The sequence below is a fragment of the Selaginella moellendorffii genome, unplaced genomic scaffold (genome assembly GCF_000143415.4).
Source record: "Selaginella moellendorffii unplaced genomic scaffold, v1.0 SELMOscaffold_59, whole genome shotgun sequence".
NCBI lineage: Eukaryota > Viridiplantae > Streptophyta > Lycopodiopsida > Selaginellales > Selaginellaceae > Selaginella > Selaginella moellendorffii.
The window spans coordinates 457366-473747 of record NW_003314320.1 but is presented as its reverse complement, the minus strand read 5'-3'; the positions used below and the strand labels follow the sequence as shown (position 1 = coordinate 473747).

At 49.9% G+C, this 16382-nt stretch overlaps 5 protein-coding genes across 7 annotated transcripts; 2 read left to right on the top strand and 3 right to left on the bottom strand.

Moving 5' to 3' along the window:
• Nucleotides 1-61: 61 nt before the first annotated feature.
• On the bottom strand, nt 62-4161 carry LOC9643819 (protein NLP6). Of its 2 annotated transcripts, XR_002994069.1 has the most exons (6): nt 3116-4161; nt 2995-3045; nt 1776-2676; nt 545-1712; nt 179-275; nt 62-113 (listed from the first exon to the last, which is right to left on the bottom strand). XR_002994069.1 is itself a non-coding variant. In XM_024688875.1 (4 exons), the coding sequence occupies exons 1-4, from the start codon at nt 4076-4078 to the stop codon at nt 658-660; spliced, it is 2970 nt and encodes a 989-aa protein (XP_024544643.1). In that variant the 5' UTR covers nt 4079-4161; the 3' UTR covers nt 323-657. The 2 variants fall into 2 exon arrangements, 1 of the variants encoding a protein (XP_024544643.1); XM_024688875.1 differs by lacking the exons at nt 62-113; nt 179-275 and having other exon boundaries at nt 323-1712.
• Nucleotides 4162-5182: 1021 nt separating this feature from the next.
• Nucleotides 5183-7969, bottom strand: LOC9644002. Of its 2 annotated transcripts, none has more exons than XM_002983606.2 (7): nt 6914-7969; nt 6754-6833; nt 6588-6705; nt 6415-6501; nt 6243-6361; nt 6019-6170; nt 5183-5944 (listed from the first exon to the last, which is right to left on the bottom strand). In XM_002983606.2, exons 1-7 carry the CDS (start codon nt 7461-7463, stop codon nt 5380-5382), a joined length of 1671 nt encoding a protein of 556 aa, XP_002983652.1. In that variant the 5' UTR covers nt 7464-7969; the 3' UTR covers nt 5183-5379. The 2 variants fall into 2 exon arrangements, with proteins under 2 accessions (XP_002983652.1, XP_024544644.1); XM_024688876.1 differs by having other exon boundaries at nt 6754-6842; nt 6914-7968.
• An 835-nt stretch (nt 7970-8804) lies between these two features.
• On the top strand, nt 8805-11095 carry LOC9643817 (chlorophyllide a oxygenase, chloroplastic). The gene is made up of 8 exons (XM_002983715.2): nt 8805-9282; nt 9351-9455; nt 9527-9763; nt 9848-9995; nt 10052-10236; nt 10292-10404; nt 10456-10750; nt 10807-11095. Exons 1-8 carry the CDS (start codon nt 8914-8916, stop codon nt 11008-11010), a joined length of 1656 nt encoding a protein of 551 aa, XP_002983761.2. The 5' UTR covers nt 8805-8913; the 3' UTR covers nt 11011-11095.
• Nucleotides 11046-13522, bottom strand: LOC9644001 (early endosome antigen 1). Its single transcript, XM_002983605.2, has 2 exons — nt 13391-13522; nt 11046-13328 (listed from the first exon to the last, which is right to left on the bottom strand). Exons 1-2 carry the CDS (start codon nt 13469-13471, stop codon nt 11223-11225), a joined length of 2187 nt encoding a protein of 728 aa, XP_002983651.1. The 5' UTR covers nt 13472-13522; the 3' UTR covers nt 11046-11222.
• Nucleotides 13523-13636: 114 nt separating this feature from the next.
• Nucleotides 13637-16357, top strand: LOC9644000 (replication factor C subunit 5). The gene is made up of 14 exons (XM_024688857.1): nt 13637-13937; nt 13996-14055; nt 14109-14222; nt 14272-14737; nt 14799-14909; nt 14984-15016; nt 15104-15266; nt 15325-15509; nt 15573-15706; nt 15776-15871; nt 15931-16000; nt 16073-16147; nt 16198-16243; nt 16294-16357. Exons 1-14 carry the CDS (start codon nt 13702-13704, stop codon nt 16335-16337), a joined length of 1833 nt encoding a protein of 610 aa, XP_024544625.1. The 5' UTR covers nt 13637-13701; the 3' UTR covers nt 16338-16357.
• Nucleotides 16358-16382: the final 25 nt, after the last annotated feature.

Genomic DNA, 16382 nt, shown 5'->3' with positions numbered 1-16382 from the left:
AGAAAACGGAAACTCCACAGCCACACAAGCGTGATTGGATGATCCGTGAGCTCACCGTGAAGTAATGGCTTTAGATTAGTGGTAAGAAAGGATCGACGTGTTTCTCCAAAGATCTGGGAGGCGAGACTTGATGTTAAGTGAAAAGATGATCCAGGCTTGAGAAAAAAGAAAATCATACCAGTTTACATGTTCCGTAGGCGATGACAAATCGACATCATCCGGAAGTGCCAGCAGAAAAATGCGAGGAGCACACGTCGAAAGAGAACCAGGTGATCCTGAAAAGATGAAAAATTAAATCATAAAAAAAAAAGAGGACATTCCAAGAACTAAACCAGAAACTTCAGCTATTAGAACGAAATAAGAAATACAAGCTTTTGCGTGACCAGATATATATATGTATATACAGGAAAAGTTTTTCCTTTGTACTGTGGAACAATCGAGATGGATTACAGAAAACAGCGAGATGGCTGTCTTCTCCACTCGCATTTTCCTGTCTTCCCTCAAGAAAGTTTGAGCTACCAAGGCAAAGACCATAAACACATACCTCTCAAGAAAATGTCCAAGCTCCTCCGACTCCAAGTTGCCATTTTTCCCTCGAGCCAAGGAAAAAACTTCACAAAATTTCCTTTTGTTGTCGTCGTCATCGTTTCGATCGTGTCACAACTTGACGCTGCTCAAGCTGTGCGAACTATTGTTCCGTCCTCCTCCTCTTTCTCCTCCAATTCTAATATCCTTGACAACCAGCTTGATCGTGTGCGCGTGAGACCCCTTCATCACGTCCAAGCACTCCTCCAAATCGGCATCGCCATCCAGGATCACCCACTCCGAATCGTCGTCCAAGTACTTCAGCGTAAATCCATCGCCCTCCAGCCGAAACCGGCCAGAGATCTCCTCCCGCAAGCGCCCGTACCCAAACCCCGTGTACGGCACCTTAAACCGCACCGTGTCGGACCCCATTGTCGCCTTCACGGTGACAATGGGACATCCGTACCTGTACGGCGGTGGCGACGACGCCGGCGAGTCGCCGGACGACTGGTACGGAGATAACACGTGCCCGGCCTCGATTCGCGACAGCTCCAGCTCAGGCGGAGACGAGCTCCGCCGGAACGCCGCTTCCGTACAGTTGCCGGCGTCGAGGGGACCGCCGTTGAGCGCCGCCAGCGCCGCCGAGGAGCCGTGGACTCGTGGCTCCATCTTGACCGCTACCGGGCGTGGTTCCGTACTGGTTGTGGTGGCTGCTTCCACACCCCTGGATGTGCTCTCCACGTAGTGAGACAACCACGAGGATCTCCCCTCGCCTTCGTCGGAGTTTGGCTTCTCGTCCGTGTCGGAAAGGAAATCTTTGCTGGTGATGGCGTTGGCGGCGGGTTCTTGAGCTGGTGCTTCAAAATCGGGACTTCTGGATCGAGCAGGAGAACCTTGAGCTGGTGCTTCAAACTCGAGGCTCCTGGATCGAGCAGGAGTAGGAGTAGCAGTAGCGGTTGGATCGAGAGTGCTTCTGGAGTTCTTCCTGGTGATGGCGGCAGCTGCAGCGGCGGCGGAGGCGAGCTCGCCAGTGAGTGCATTGAGCTTGACAGCGCCATCCAGTCCCTGGACCGAATCAATCACGCCTTGGAGCTTGATCAGCGAGCGGCTGACCTTGTTGATCTTGCGAGACGGCCAGCGGGAGATCCCATACTGCCGGCAGATCCGCTTCAAAGTCGTAGGACACACTGAATAACACAGCCAAGCTCAGCTCGCAGCTAGAGGAACGAAATCTGAAAGAGAGCTCTTACCTCCAATGCTCTTGGCAGCATCCTTCAAGCTCCCAGCAAAGTACTGCTGCAAAACCTCCAGCCCGATCGTCTTCTCACTCATCGATCGCTTCCTCTCCAATCTCTTCGACTTGCCCGTCAGCACATCGTAAGTAGCAGCGATCGGCGGAGCTCCTCCGCCGCTCCCCCATGAACTGAAACCATCGCCCACCTCCAATTCCTCGAGACTCGGCCCCCTCGTCTTCTTCGTCTTGTGTAGCTTCGCCTCCCAACGGTCCCCAATCGGATGGTTCTTCTTCGTCGTCCCAGCGGTCGGAGCCACCGTAGCCGTCGATCCTAACTGGTACTCGTGCCGTAGCTCTTCAGCTGAAAGCGCCCGTAAGCTCCGGCTGGCGCGCTGCATCGTCGCCGAGATGGACGTGAGCAACGCGGCGCCGCCAGCGCTATCGATCTCCGCCGGCATGAAGAACTCGAGCACGTAATCCTCCGCGCCAGTGATGGAGCTCCTCAGCCGGATCGCCACCGCGCCGCCGAGCTTGAAGTAGCGCGCGTGGTGGACCAGCGGGTACTCCTCGATCAGATAGTTCTTGACGTCCGAGATGAAGCACGGCTTGTAAGATGCGAATGCCTTCCCTGCTACTCCCTGGCCTTGATCGAGGCTGTGATCCGCGCAAGCGTGGTGGAAGCCCACGAAGCGAGGGTCCGACACGTAGAACGGGGCGTCTCTCGTGAAGAGGCTGATGTGATCCGAGGTAGCGGCCGCGGCGGGTGTGGTATCGGCGACGAGGATCTCTTCGTGGCCACTGCCGTTGTGGAGGCACGGCAGCCATGTCTGTGCGATTGGTAGCTTGTGTGTCTCACAAACGGCACGGAGGATTTCGGAGATTTCTTGGTAGACTGCGTGCCGGCCTTCGCTGTGGATCTGCAAGTCATGGATTCGATACTTCCAATTTAGAAAAATCTTGTTTTTCGAGTTGGAGAAGCTCTAAAAGTCAAAAGAGATCTACGAAGAATTGGGAATCTTGACAACGAAGAGGAACAACTTGCTCGACTTTAGTTTGAGAAAAATGAGCTCCTCTAAGCTTGGAAGAAAGTGAGAGAGAAAAGGCTTGCCAAGAAAAAGCTTTGTAGGAACAAAGAGAAAAGTCTTCGAAGAACTAGCTTAGATCAGGAACAAAAGGGAAAGAGAAAATCTTCGAAGAACTACTGAAGGAACTAACAAAACTCTGATCACGCTTACCTCGAGAACCATTGGATCGTGTTCTTTGGGTGCTCCAGCCAAGTCCACAGCCTGAAAAGATCTCCTCCATTAGAGACTAGAAGACAAACAAAACGAGCACACACGAAAGATCTACTCGTACCTGGAGAGCACTGCAAATAATCCCGATCTCGTTCCCAAACTCCACTTTCTCCACATTGGTGACGAGCTCGATCACCGCCAGGCACGAGCGCGAGCTGGGATCCAGCACGGGCACCGCCACCAATCCCTTGACATCACACCGCGCAGCCTCGCGGATTCGCAAGTACTCGCTGCTATCGTAGAACTGGACGTTGGGCGTCCACTCGGGTGCCCGGCTCGAGAAAACCCGGCCCGGGAGGCCGAGGTGGGAGGCCGAGGTGGAGTCCGAGGTCTTCTCGGACGGGAAAACGTAGGCCGTGGAGAGCGTCCGGTAGCGCAGGAGATCGAATTTGCTGTGCATCACCGAGTATGGCTGCTCCTGCGTGGTGAGGATGATCTTGTTGTCCTGCGAGAGGATCGGCACCCACACCTGTGCGAGCGCCTCGGTCTCGGATCGCGAGATGAGGCGCAGCGCCTCCTTGAGCCGCTCCGTGAAGAAATTCGTGGCGAGGCTGGCCATGGCGCCACCACCGGAAGGAATCCCTTCATCCAGCGAGGGATTCTTGCTCGAAATATCGCTGCCCTCGCCCAGGAGCTCCTCGAGGAGCGAGGAATCGAAGGAGAAGGCGCCGAGGGAGCCGAAGGATCGGTAGCTCGGCGGCGAGCTGTCAGAGGCCTTGAAGAAGAGGTGATGGGGGCTGACAATCTGTGAGGGGAGAGGAGAGGAGGAGGAGATTTGCTGCGCTGCCGCCGATTGATCCACCGGAGAGAAGGAAGAAACCAGCCATGGCGAGGATGATCCATCAGGGGCGAGGGATTGCCCCGGGAGAGTGTCGAGATCCATGAGCTCCGATAAATCGTCAAGAAGGGATTTGGAGGGCGAGGAAGCTGTGACCACCGCCGCCGCGGCCATGTCTACCACGGAGGACCAAGGGGCATTTGGGGAAGAAGAAGAGTAGAACAACACTGGACTCTCAGTGGACATGGTAGCACCTCGATCGCATCACAGCATCGCCGGGCTCGCCGCGCGCGCTCGATCGAGCGAAGAGGACGAAATTTAGGGCTCAACAGTGCTCCGCGATGCTACTCCACATATTTAAATGCGAAGAATCAGATGAATTACCTCTTGGTAGAGAATGGCCCTAAATTTATTTAAGCCCAAAATTCTTGGACCGAAACATTCTACGCGGCAAAATGGTAGCGTACGGTGGATGTGCCGTCCACGCGTCCCTGCGTGCCACGTGGACGGGCACCATTTTGGCGCTTTTTACTAATTTGAGAAAAACGCGAGCTGCGCGTTGCTGCTGGTCGCGAGGGCGACAGAATCGCCGGTCGCGGATACGAATCGGCGATACCGTCTGATTTTATTTTATTTTTAATTAGTTTTGTTTTTGGTAGTTTTTAAACTTATTTCTATTATATATGTGTATTTGTCTGTGAGCCTAATGTCAAACCCCTAACATATGCTCACAAAAGAATAATAATAAAAAAGAAAAACGACCGGGTCGTAAATTGGACAAGCAACTCGCAGGACTACCGAGACATCACATATAAGATTCCCCGGCATTTGTTTAATCGGCACGATGCAAGTGGGATTTTGGATGCATTCCTATAAACAGCGCAAGAAATGATTCGTTTCCTCTCAAACTTAACTTGGGCCAATGTCTTCTTTAAGGTTTTTGCACCAAGGTTTTGGAGGTTGCCAAGTTTGTGGTGTTCTTTGGCTCTGTCTAACTGGTTCTCACGTCTCCCCAAAAGATTTACCCAGTGGTGAAAAACGCGATTAGAGAAAGATTCCAGGAATCTGGTGAATCATGGCCGGTGGGACAGGAGGAACCTTTGAATCTAGTTTTCATTTGTCGTTTGCGATAAAATTTTTCCAATGCTTGCCTGGAGATACCAAACGCCGCTCATTGGCTCGCCAATGGAATGCCGCTGTCGCCTTGTGGGGAAAAATATAATTCCGGGATTCTTGCTAACAAAATTGTCGTTAAAATATCTTCCACTGCGACGACGCGATGCGTTGCTGCTAACATCGACGTTGTGCTAATCTCTAGGTTCCTCGTGTTGGAGTGGAACCTAGAAAAAATGAGAGAATAGGAAAAGCATTGTTTTCTTGAGAAGTTATCCCAGCTCAACAACAAAAGATCAAGGAATGAAGAATCTGTTTTGCTGCTGGAGAGAAGAACGCCACAACCAAAACGATCGATCGATCGCCCCGGACGATGTTGATGTTGATGCTTTTTTCATAGTCTCAACAGTGATCCAAAACTTTCTTTTTCTTCTTCAGGCCGCAATAGCTTTCCGGTGGTGGTGGCCATCGGAAGCAGCTTCAAAGTGGTGCGCCGCGGACCTGGAGCGATGCGACGAGGAGTTGTAGAGCACGGCACCGTTGCTGGCAGGAAGAAAAACTCCAGTCCCCGGGCTGGGAACTCGCGTGATCCCCGGAGGGGGAGGAGTCGACCATCCCGGGCCGACCATAGTCACTGGAGAAAACGGGCCGACGCTGGCGATGATCACTGGCTGCTGTGCCTGGAGAACCTGTCCTGGTGCTGTTCTGACCGGGACTACCATTGGAGCCGGGACTCCCTGCTGCGTTCGTGACGACTGGAAGCCTCTTGCCGGTGCTAGAACGTGGACAAAGTTGTGTCCCGGCTTGTTGCCGAAAGAAGCATCCGGAGCTACCGTGGGAGATACTGGCGAGCCGCTTGGTGACGTTGGGCTCCCGATGATCGCTTTCAAGCTTTTGTTGGCCATTTTACCAAAGGTGACCAGCATCCGTGTGCTTTGCAGAGGCTGCACTGCGCACTGTACCATTTGTGCGCTGTTGCCTTCGAGCACTAGTACTGACCTGGACCAATATCCCAGGTCACGTCATTGACAAAATCCAACTTCTGTAGCAAGCAGAAAAGTAAAATTGTTTACCCCGCAGGAAGGCCAACTTTGTATTTCTCATCCGTGCTGCTGCTGTTCGCTTTCAAGTTGCAACCGAATGCTAGCTCGGACTGCGATCCCAGGGAAAGAATAAACAGAGGTTGCTCAAAATTATTGTGCTTGTGCGGAGGCATGTAGTCTCCCTGTCATATCGCAAGAACTGAATAGAATTAGCCATGAAAGAAAGAACTTCGTACAACTGAAGTGCGGCTTACCGGCTCCAAAACACTTATACTACATGAATCCGGTCGTTTGCTTGCAGGAACGACCTGACACTTTACTAGGCGATCAATTATTGATTCCAAAAATGTGGGCATCGGTTCAGCCGTCTCTTCTGTATGTACAAGTTGAAACTTAGATGAACTGCCAGAAATATAAACAGCCTACCTGTAACGGGCGACGAGATTTCAGACGGTATAGTGCCGAAATGAATTACTTCTTTTCCCTTCGCTTTTGAAGATCGCTTACCGCCCGCTGCATATAAAGAAAAACTTGAAAGTTTTAGCGTCGCCAAAGGTCAGAACACAAAAACGAAAAATTGGACAAAAGATTTGGTGGACCTTCAATTTTGTTTTTCTTTTTTGCAGCATGAGACTCGCTAACCAGAGCCGCTAGCCGCGAGGCTTCTTTGGTATCAAAAACGCCTTCGTGAACTTTAAGCCCCTCTAGCACATTTACCTGCATGAGAACAGATAAAACGATGCTAAAGAAGGACAAAGGAGAAACCTTTTGGCCGTCAATCTCTTCAAATCCGCTCATGGACTTTTCCGCACTTTCGTCGGCTACAGATGACGTCTTCTTTGCATCTGCAATAGCTAAGAGGGTGTCAGCCTATAAACTATTTGAAGTGAACGAAAGACTTAAACTTAGTCAAAAGGAAAAAAACCTGAACGTTTTGCAGTCGAGATGTTCGACGAAGGCAATTCTGTTTTGAGTTCTTCAACGCTAGAAGTTGTATCCGAAGCAATCGACGCCTCGTCAGCGAGAGGACTGTCACTCCTTTTACTCTCTATCTCGGCATCAACCTTGTTGCTCTTTAAACCGGACCTGATCGAGGGGTTCCCCTCAACCTGTACGGGAGAATCACCACCACAGGCCACTGGAGCCTGCTTTCTAAAAGCAACCTGCTGCAACGAGAAGAGGACGTCCGCAATGGAATAGTACTGCTGCATATGAAGAACGGGATTCCAGTTGTACCGTCGCTGGTGAACGCTCCCAAGTACGAAGTCGTATTCCCCGGGACGACCCACAACCTGTTGGAGATGCTGGCAAAGTGCGTCGATGATGGCATTTGCTGCCGCGAATTCACCCTTTAACCAAGAGATGAAAACGTCTCTCTCGTCTCCAGCAGTAGCAGCCGCGACCCAGTGCCCCCCAGAAGACTCTAGAGACACTCCCCTATCGACCATGCAAAGGCTCCCATCTTCTGGGGCCATCTAGCATGCTCAAACAAGAAAAGAAGCAAGAAGCAAACAAAAGAAAAAACCTCGCTCCAGGCAATTCCTAGTTGTGGAAATATCTATGCCGAAACCAAAACTCACGAATCGACTCCAAAATTAGCAAGCATCCAGATGAGTAGCATCGAGCATTGCTGCTAGAACACTAATCTAGATCCCAAACCTCGTGAAATATCGGCGATCGCGGTGGAATTCGATGCCCCGGCGGAGAAACAAGCCCCGATTTCTTCCTCGGCGATCGATCCAGGCAATATTACGGCGGCGGCGCCGGCGCCAGCACCTTCTTCTAGAGCAGGGATCGGCGCTCTAGCGCCATCGCCATCGCCGCTCCTCCTCCTCCTCGACGATCCCTACTGGAACTCTAAAACTTTCCCTATTTTTTCCATTCTAGGAGGTGTCCCAGAGAACACAAGACGCTGCTGAGAGAAGACCGTGAACATCGTGAAAAATGAAAGCCCCTCCCCTCGATGGGGTCCATCCACAGGCGATTGTGGCATGCCACAACCATGCCACGTCATGCATCGGATGGATGGCCGCATGGCCGTCCGTCACACTAACAGACGCCACCCAACGTTCCCTCGAATGGACGGGCAGCTTTGCCCTAAAATCTGCCACCATCTTTTACTTTTAAACTCTTATAACAGGAAATAATTGGTACGGCTGACAATGACCATCTGCATACACACCACAGATATTCCATGCCTACCAAACTCGGATAGTACATGAGATCTTCCAATGCGTATATGCTCGCTTCTTCTCTTTCTTTCGTGTTGAAATTTTGCGAGGCCAGGCCACGGATTCTCATTAGGTCTCCACGTGGTAAAGTTCGTTATTAAATTCAGTTTGCCGTTGTCAAATTTCTCATGCTATTGAATGGAAGGAATTTTTTTTCGTACTATATGGTTTCGTGAATGATCTTATGTTAGAATGCTGCCTAGCTACGTTTCTTCCAATAATGCCCTAGGCGACCAGAGGTGTTTTCTCCATGGAACCAATAATGACGAACATATACCCACCACAGCCTTTCGAATTTCGCGACACGGAACGAATCGAACCCATGCAGACTTGGCGCATTGTCCTACGTCTGATCGCGGCATCCGACGGCTGAGAGCCGCCCATTGGCCTTGTGGCTGGTATCCATGGGACCCCTCCAGTATCAAACATGTGGCGCGTGTTTAGGCCCCGCAACCTCAAGAGAGCCACGTGCTGCCACGCGAGCAATCCTAAAATCTTAAGGTCCAATTGAAAAAGTCCACGTGGTAAAGGACGTTTATCTTCTCTCACGGATGCCGTTGGATCGTACATGTTTGGAGTGTTAGGGTTTATGCTTGTGTGGGAGGGCAGAAGCTCGCGGCCGGTTAGCTCCAGGTTTGGATTGCCATTGGGGGTCGAGAATGCGGCCGGCGGGATAAGATTTTAGCTCCTGGCGATGGAGTCGGCATTGAATCCTGGCGCACGGAATTCTCTCTTCTCTGGAGTGGGGATTTCGAATTCGCTCGAAGTGCCGGTAGTTCTAGGCGTAGATTTAGGTAGCTCGTCGAGGTTGTTTTCGAGGACACAGAGGAAGCGATTGCTGAGACGATGTAGGAGGCATTTTTGCGTCAGGCAGAGTGAGAATGGCGGGGGGGTTTCTTGTGGGATGGGGTTGGAGATCGGTGATTTTTCCCATGCCGATGCCGAGAGGGGATCCAGAGTCATCGATGTGAATCAAGCGTGGGAGCTCTTGAGGCACGACGTGGAGTTTTTGGATTTGAGAGCTCGGCAGGATGTTTTGGCAATCAAAGACGCTCATGACAAGGTATGGTCTTTACTTTGATAGTTCCTTTACACTTCCATGAATTACACTTTCATGTATTTTTATCTCAGGTTGTGGAGGTGCTAAATCCTCTCGCTCGAGAAACCAAGTCCATCAACACGCTCAAACGTGAGCTAGCTAACTTACAAGAAGATTTGCAAAGAGCCCATGCACAGGTAAAAGAGTGTCTTTTCTTCTTTTCCTCCGAGTTTTCACGATGAATTCCAAATGCCATTTGCTTTACCAGGTGCACATTTCAGAAGCTAGAGTAAATCACACGATCTCGAAGTTGGCAGAGATGGAAACCATGGTAAACGACGAGCTCCTGCAGAAAGATGAAGAAGCAGTGACCGTAAGGAAGAATGCCACCAGCAGCAAATCTAAAGGACTAAACATCGCAGGGCCCGTGAAGCGATATCCAGCCGAGATGAAAAATTATTGGTATCCGGTTGCTTTTTCGGCTTGCCTCGACTCTGAAAAACCTGTAAGCTTTCCAACCCCACAAACTTTGCTTTTCTCATTGTGTAGCTGACAGGAGACCCTTTTTCTTTGTTTACTTTTCTTTCAGCTGGCAATTGAGATCTTTGAAAAGAATTGGGTGCTTTTCCGGGGCAAGGATGGCCGGGCTGGATGCATCCATGATGCTTGCGCACATCGAGCTTGTCCACTTTCTCTCGGCAAAGTCAACGATGGCTGTTTGCAATGTCCATATCACGGTAAAGTTTATGGCGAGGTGATCCGTTTTCTTTAGCTTTAACCTTTGTCTCTTTAGGATGGGAGTATGCAACAAGTGGCTCCTGCGAGAAAATGCCGTCTACGAGATTTGTCCCGACGAAAGTGAAATCAATGCCGTGCATAGAAAAGGATGGACTGGTTTGGATTTGGCCGGGCTCGGCAACGCCAGAGAGCGACATTCCGAGCTTGCTACCTCCAGATAACTTCACACTGCATGCCGAGGTGATTGCTTTGTTTTTCCCTTTGTTTGTTCTTTTCAAAGCATTGCTTTTTGTAGATTATTCTTGACTTGGAAGTGGAGCATGGTCTTTTGATGGAAAACTTGCTCGACCTGGCCCACGCTCCGTTCACGCACACTACAACGTTCGCCAAAGGCTGGTCTGTCCCAAGGTTCGTTTATCGTTGGTCTCTTTTCGTGTCTTAACAATTCCTTGGCTCCAGCTCCGTGAAGTTCCAAACACCTGTAGAGACTCTACGTGGCTACTGGGATCCATATCCCATTGATATGGAGTTTAGGCGACCGTGCATGGTTCTCTCGACGATCGGCCTCGCAAAGCCAGGCAAACTAGAGGGCAGTGACACTCAGTCGTGCAAAAACCATCTCCACCAATTGCACGTCTGCATACCCTCGACGCGAGGTAAGACGAGGCTGCTCTACAGGATGTCTTTGGACTTCGCTCCCTGGCTGAAGTACGTCCCGTTCATCCAAACTCTTTGGGTGCATTTAGCACGAAAGGTATGCCTCTGGTTTTTCTTATCAAGGCTTCGTTACTATATTCTTTTTCTCAACAGGTTCTAGACGAAGATCTAAGACTGGTCGAAGGGCAACAAGAGCGAATGGTTCGTGGAGCAAACGTATGGAACCTCCCAGTTCCATATGACAAGCTAGGCGTACGGTACCGCAAATGGAGAGTCTCTTGCGAGCACGATCACGCCGATCACCACCAACACCAAGCGGAGGAAGATTTTACTCCCAGTTCCTCGGAGCCATCGTGATGGTTCTTCCATTCACAAACTCGAAAAACAAACTGTAAATGAAGTAAAAATTTCATTAGTTACACTCGAGATTTACAGCAGCGGATACACACTATAAACTCTTCCTCTCCGATACAAACTCTCTTCTGTCAAGCTTTGGATGATCCTCTTCTCTCATGGTACCAGTGACCAGCGTCGAGCCTGCTACGTTGTTATACACGCGTATTGGATCGTCAGTGACCACTCTCGACGAGGAGTTGCCTGGTTAGCTCGGCTAAGTTGCAAACAGCTTGCCTGGTGTGGACGAGAGCTTCGTCGCGTTGGAGGATCTCTGTCTCAAGATCGCTGCGTTCTCCTTGTTGCGCCTGTGAATCCATCAACTCCACCTCGTCAGAAAGGTTGGCACTTAGCTGGACGAGGCTTTGGAGAGCCGAGACGGCCGGTTGGAACTCCGAGAATTCGATGAAGTCCCGGCTCCTGTCCGTCTTGTGCTCGAGTATCTCCGTCAGCTCATTGTCTTTGCTGGCTATGGCTTTGTGAAGGCCTTGAAGCTCGAGGTCCTTTTCCACCAAAAGCTCCTTCGCGGCTTCTACTTCTTGTTCCAGATGCTGGAGCTTCTTCTCGTCCTCCGCGGCTTGCTCCTGGAGCCTGATCGTCTGCACTTCGTTCTCTAGCAGCGCACGGTTCGAAGCGAAGAGCTCGTGGTTCGTCTGGCGGAGTACCGACTCCCGGCTCAAGAGTGATGGCTTGTCGTCGGCAATGGAGTCCACCAGCGCCTCCGATAACGCGGAGATTTGCTCCACGGCAAAGTTGACTTGAGACATCTTCACGTTGTTGGCGTCCAGTTTCTTCCGCATGGAAACGAGCTCCTCCTCTTTGTCCTTCAGCGCAGCCACCACTTCGACGTGCTTTTCTTCCTTCGCGCTGAGCAGAGCCTTCAAACGCTTCACGTCCTGCTGCAACGCGTTAACCACCGTTTGTGCGTGTCTCAGCTCGCTGTCTTTCTGATCCAGCTCCAGCTTCATCGAGGTGAAGTCTGACTTTAGCTCTTGGAGCTCCACCTGAGACGCAGTTAGCTCCGCTTCCTTGAGCCGTAAAGCCAGCTGCGTATCCGAGAGAGCGGTCTCCTTCTGCTGTAACTCTCTTTTGAGAGAATTTATCTCCGTTGTAGCTTCTTGCAGTGCTGACTTCTCGTTTCTTAGCTCTAGCTGTAGCTTCTCGGCCTCCAGCCTTTCATTCGTGGATTGCTCTTCAAGCTTCTTGTATGACCCCTTTGCGAGTCGTACTTGTTCCTCCTCTCGCTTAGTTCTTTCCTTCGCCTCGGCCAGACTGAACTCGAAAGACTCCACCAGGCTCTTCTGCAGAGCGATCTCTTCTTGCTGGCTTTTTATCTGTATGGACTGCTCCTCCACCGTTTTCTTGTACTGCTGAAGTCGCATCTGCGAGAATCTCAACTCTTCTTGCACTTCCGTGAGAAGATCTTTGACGCCTTTCAGCTCCTTCCCAGCCTCCACATTCAACGCTTTGCTCTTCGAAAGATCTGCCTCGAGTGATTTTAGCTCTCTTTCGACGCTCAGGTACGCGATCACTCGGGTGCTCAGGTCCGCCTCGGTCTTTTGGATCTGTTCTTGTTTGAACTTCACATTCTCCTCCAAAGTCCTGAGCCCGGCCTCTTTTAGCTCGAGAGAACTTCGAAGCTCCTTAAGCTCTACAGCCTGCTGTGCAATCACCTCGTTTGCATGCTTGAGCCGCGAGTCTCGCACCTTCAACTCCCGGCGGCACTGAGCAAGCGCCTCGTCTTTGGCAAAGATCTGAGCCTTGGATCGAGCAATCAACTCCTGCTTTTTCGAGAGAGTCTTCTGCAAGGCCTCGAGCTGGCGCTGCTGCTCGTCAACCACCTTCTGCGCATTCTCGGCCTCCTTTGCTTGCTCGGCCAGCTCCTTGTAAAGATTTCCAATCTCATCGCGCTTCTTTCCCTGCCCCTGCCGAGCATCCTCGAGCACATCCCCTCTCTTAACGAGCGCAAACTTCGAGTTCTCTAGCTGGTGGTGATCCTCTCGAGCCACAGTCTCGGCAGTCTTAAGCTCTTCCTCCTTCCTCTTGAGCTCCTCGTCGAGAACTACATGAGAAACGCCGCTTCCACCGTCCAAGACCGACTCTATGAGCCCCTGGTCGCTACCACTGCCGCCGCCCAAGAACAGCCTCTCCAGGGCAACCCTTGCTGGCTCCGATGGATCGCTACTGTTTGTCCTCTCGCTGGGAGTGTCTAGAACCGCACTGACCTGGCGTAGCCGGGGGAATCGCCGCCGCTGGTGCTTCTGTCTCGCCAAAACCCTAGCCTGGAGAACGATCGAATCGATCACGGCCGAGCTGACGATTGGAATTGTGATTGGTATCTCACCTTGGCGAAGCCACCGGGATCACAATGCCGCGATCGCGACGCTCCAAGCGCCTGGTAGCACGCTGTAGCCGCCGACGCCATCGCCTCGATTCCAAGGTACACAGACTACGCCACGAATGTGATTGCCACCTAGGCGTCACGCGGCAACGCTTTATCCACTTGAAGTTTGCCTCGTCAGCCCTAGAATTTGAATTTGGGGGTTGCCCTAAAAGACAGAGCTCTTTGTCGTGGAGCTCGCTCGTTGTGTCCGCCGCGATGGATTCTCTCCTCTTCCAGGTCTGGTTCTTTTCAAGACCAGGGATAGCTAGGGAATGCAAGGCGCTGGCACGAGGAATCGATTTGGATTCCAAAGCCGCAAGCCGGAGGAGGAGGAGGATTCGAGCGCGAGCGCCTCGGGATTTCATTTCGGAGGCGCCTGGTCGGATCTCAACACAAAGCCTGCGGAGGTAGGACACCTCGCCAATGTTACGGCTTCGATGCGATCCATAATCCTGCCAGCGCGGCCCAAGACTCCGGTCGCGGGTTGTAGTACCAATGTTTCTCCAAGGTATCATGTTTCGTTTTTTATTTCTTTTTCTGTTCTATCGACAAGATCTTTGGTATAGAAGCAAGGAGAACACTGAATTCAACCATTTCCAGAGAACTAGTACCATTGTTTCTCCAAGGTATTCGCTTTTCCTTTTCTTTTTTTCCTTTTGCTACAAGAATTTTGGTATAGAAGCAAGGAAAACACTGAATTCAACCATTTTCAAAGGACTGGAACTTCGACGTTGAAAAGCGATCACGATCCCCAAGCCCTCTCTGGAGTAAATTCCACGTACACCTCAGAAAGGTACCGGAAACTCAAAGAAACATAGATTTCTAACGAAAACATGGACCAGAAACGACGCCACTTATACTCAAAACAGGCCTAACACCGGGCCTTCCAGTTTCAAAAGACTAAACGATCATGAATCGCTCTCCGGATCAACATTTGCAAGCATCGAGAGAACGAGCACCACCGCAAGCTTTGTTTCCATAACCAACCCTCTACTGAGGAAAGATCACGCCGGTACTAAGCTATCTCGTTCTGTTTCTCACAACAATCTGGGTGCATTGGTGGCCAAGCTTTCGACTTGTTCTGCGGCATGTAACCGGCTTGTTGAACTGCCAGCGCAGCACTCCACGAACGGCGATTCACAGCAATCGAGTTGCTTGCCGGCTAGCAGCTGCGTTTCTGTTGCTGCTCAAAGCCAGACGACGAGTACCATATCCAGCACGCCGAAGTTGTGGGTGAACAAGCACCGTCCCGAGAGCTTGTCCTCGTTCGTTATCAACTGTCGGCAGGCCCACGATTTGAAGCAACTAGTAACTTTGTTGCGTGATTTCCGTGCTTGATCATCCTTGGACTGAGCACTTTGTGAATCAGATATCTGCGGGGCACTGTCATCACTTGCTTTTCGAAGGACCTCCTGGATGCGGAAAAAAGAGTTTGATTATGGCGCTGCTGCGAGATGCCTTTGGAATTTCTGCGTGGCTGGTCTGTCTTTATCGCATTTTCTTTTAAGATTCTTATGCTGGATAGATCACGGTGTTTTGATTTGTTTTCTACAGGTTAGAGATTTCACTAGAACTTTTGACGTCGAGGTCTGCCTGTTCAAATTTTTATATTCTTTGTTCCGTTCTTTTCTTGCCAAGAGAGATACGGATGCTTATAAATCGTTGTTTTGACAGGGAACAAAAGTGTCTCTTCCTATAACATCAAGTGCTCATCATGTTGAACTGAATCTCCTCCATGTTGGAGTTTATTTAAGGCCCGTGCTCACCACACTCTTGAAAGAAATGAAAGTGGCATGTACAGCTTATGATAACGATTCTTATATCAGGAGCTACAAAGGTACAGCTTTCACCTTTTCCTCTTTGTTTATGATACTTAAGATTTTTATATAATCCAGTTCTTGTTCTTCATGATGCGGACAAAGTGAGTGCCGAGGCACAGCAGCATATTCGCTGGCTCATGGACCGCTACTCAGATTATTGCAAGTTCATGTTGCTCTGCTGCTCTCAGCCGTCTAAGCTATCCGACTCTGTTCGATTGCGGTGCATTGTCGTGGACGTACACAATCCAACAGTAGATGACGTAAGTACAGAGAAATCCCAACAGTCGTCCGTTGTTTTCCTGAATAGATTTGCCATCTTCCAGGTTGTGCAAGTTCTTTATTTCGTTGCCAAGCGAGAGAATCTGGATCTGCAAGAGCACTTTGCCTTGCGGATTGCAAAAGCATCGAAGAATTTCCGACAGGCCGTGCTATCATTAGAAGCATGCAAGCTAAAGCAGTAAGCAACTTATGATTGAAAGCTTATATTTTTTGGTTGAACTAACTTTGAGTGGTTGTTGAATTGAAGGTATCCATTTGACGAAAACCAGGTGATTGCGATCGAGTGGGAGGACGACATTGTTAGCATGGCACGGGATATCATCGACGAACAAAATCCAAGAAGGTATTATCTGTAAAATGATGTTGTATTTAACAAAATGAAATGTATTTTTTGTTTGGTAGGCTTTATAAGGTAAAAAGAAATATGCAAAAGCTTTTGGACGAGGGCGTAGCTGCAAAGCTTATCCTTTGGGTATGTTACAATGAGAAAATTAATTAATTTATTTTTGTTTTGTATTTATTTTGATAAACTAATTTTTTGTAGAGGCTTGTTGACGAGCTTATTAAGCTAGTAAATGTTTCTTTCATGGAGGAAATAAATCAATGGGCTAAGTTTTATGTAAAAGCATTTAAATTTCTTAATTATTTTCTTATAGTTTTAAATTTCAGGCAAAAAGAACTCCAGATGGAATTGACGCTATTTTAAAGCTAGAAGGTATGAAATACTTTATATTTTATGTTCATGCTCTAATTGAATGTATTTAGAATTTGTGGCCAAATTAATGAGTTTATATAAGAAATATGGTTAATGAAATACGAAAAACTACACACCACACAATACAAATACCACATGT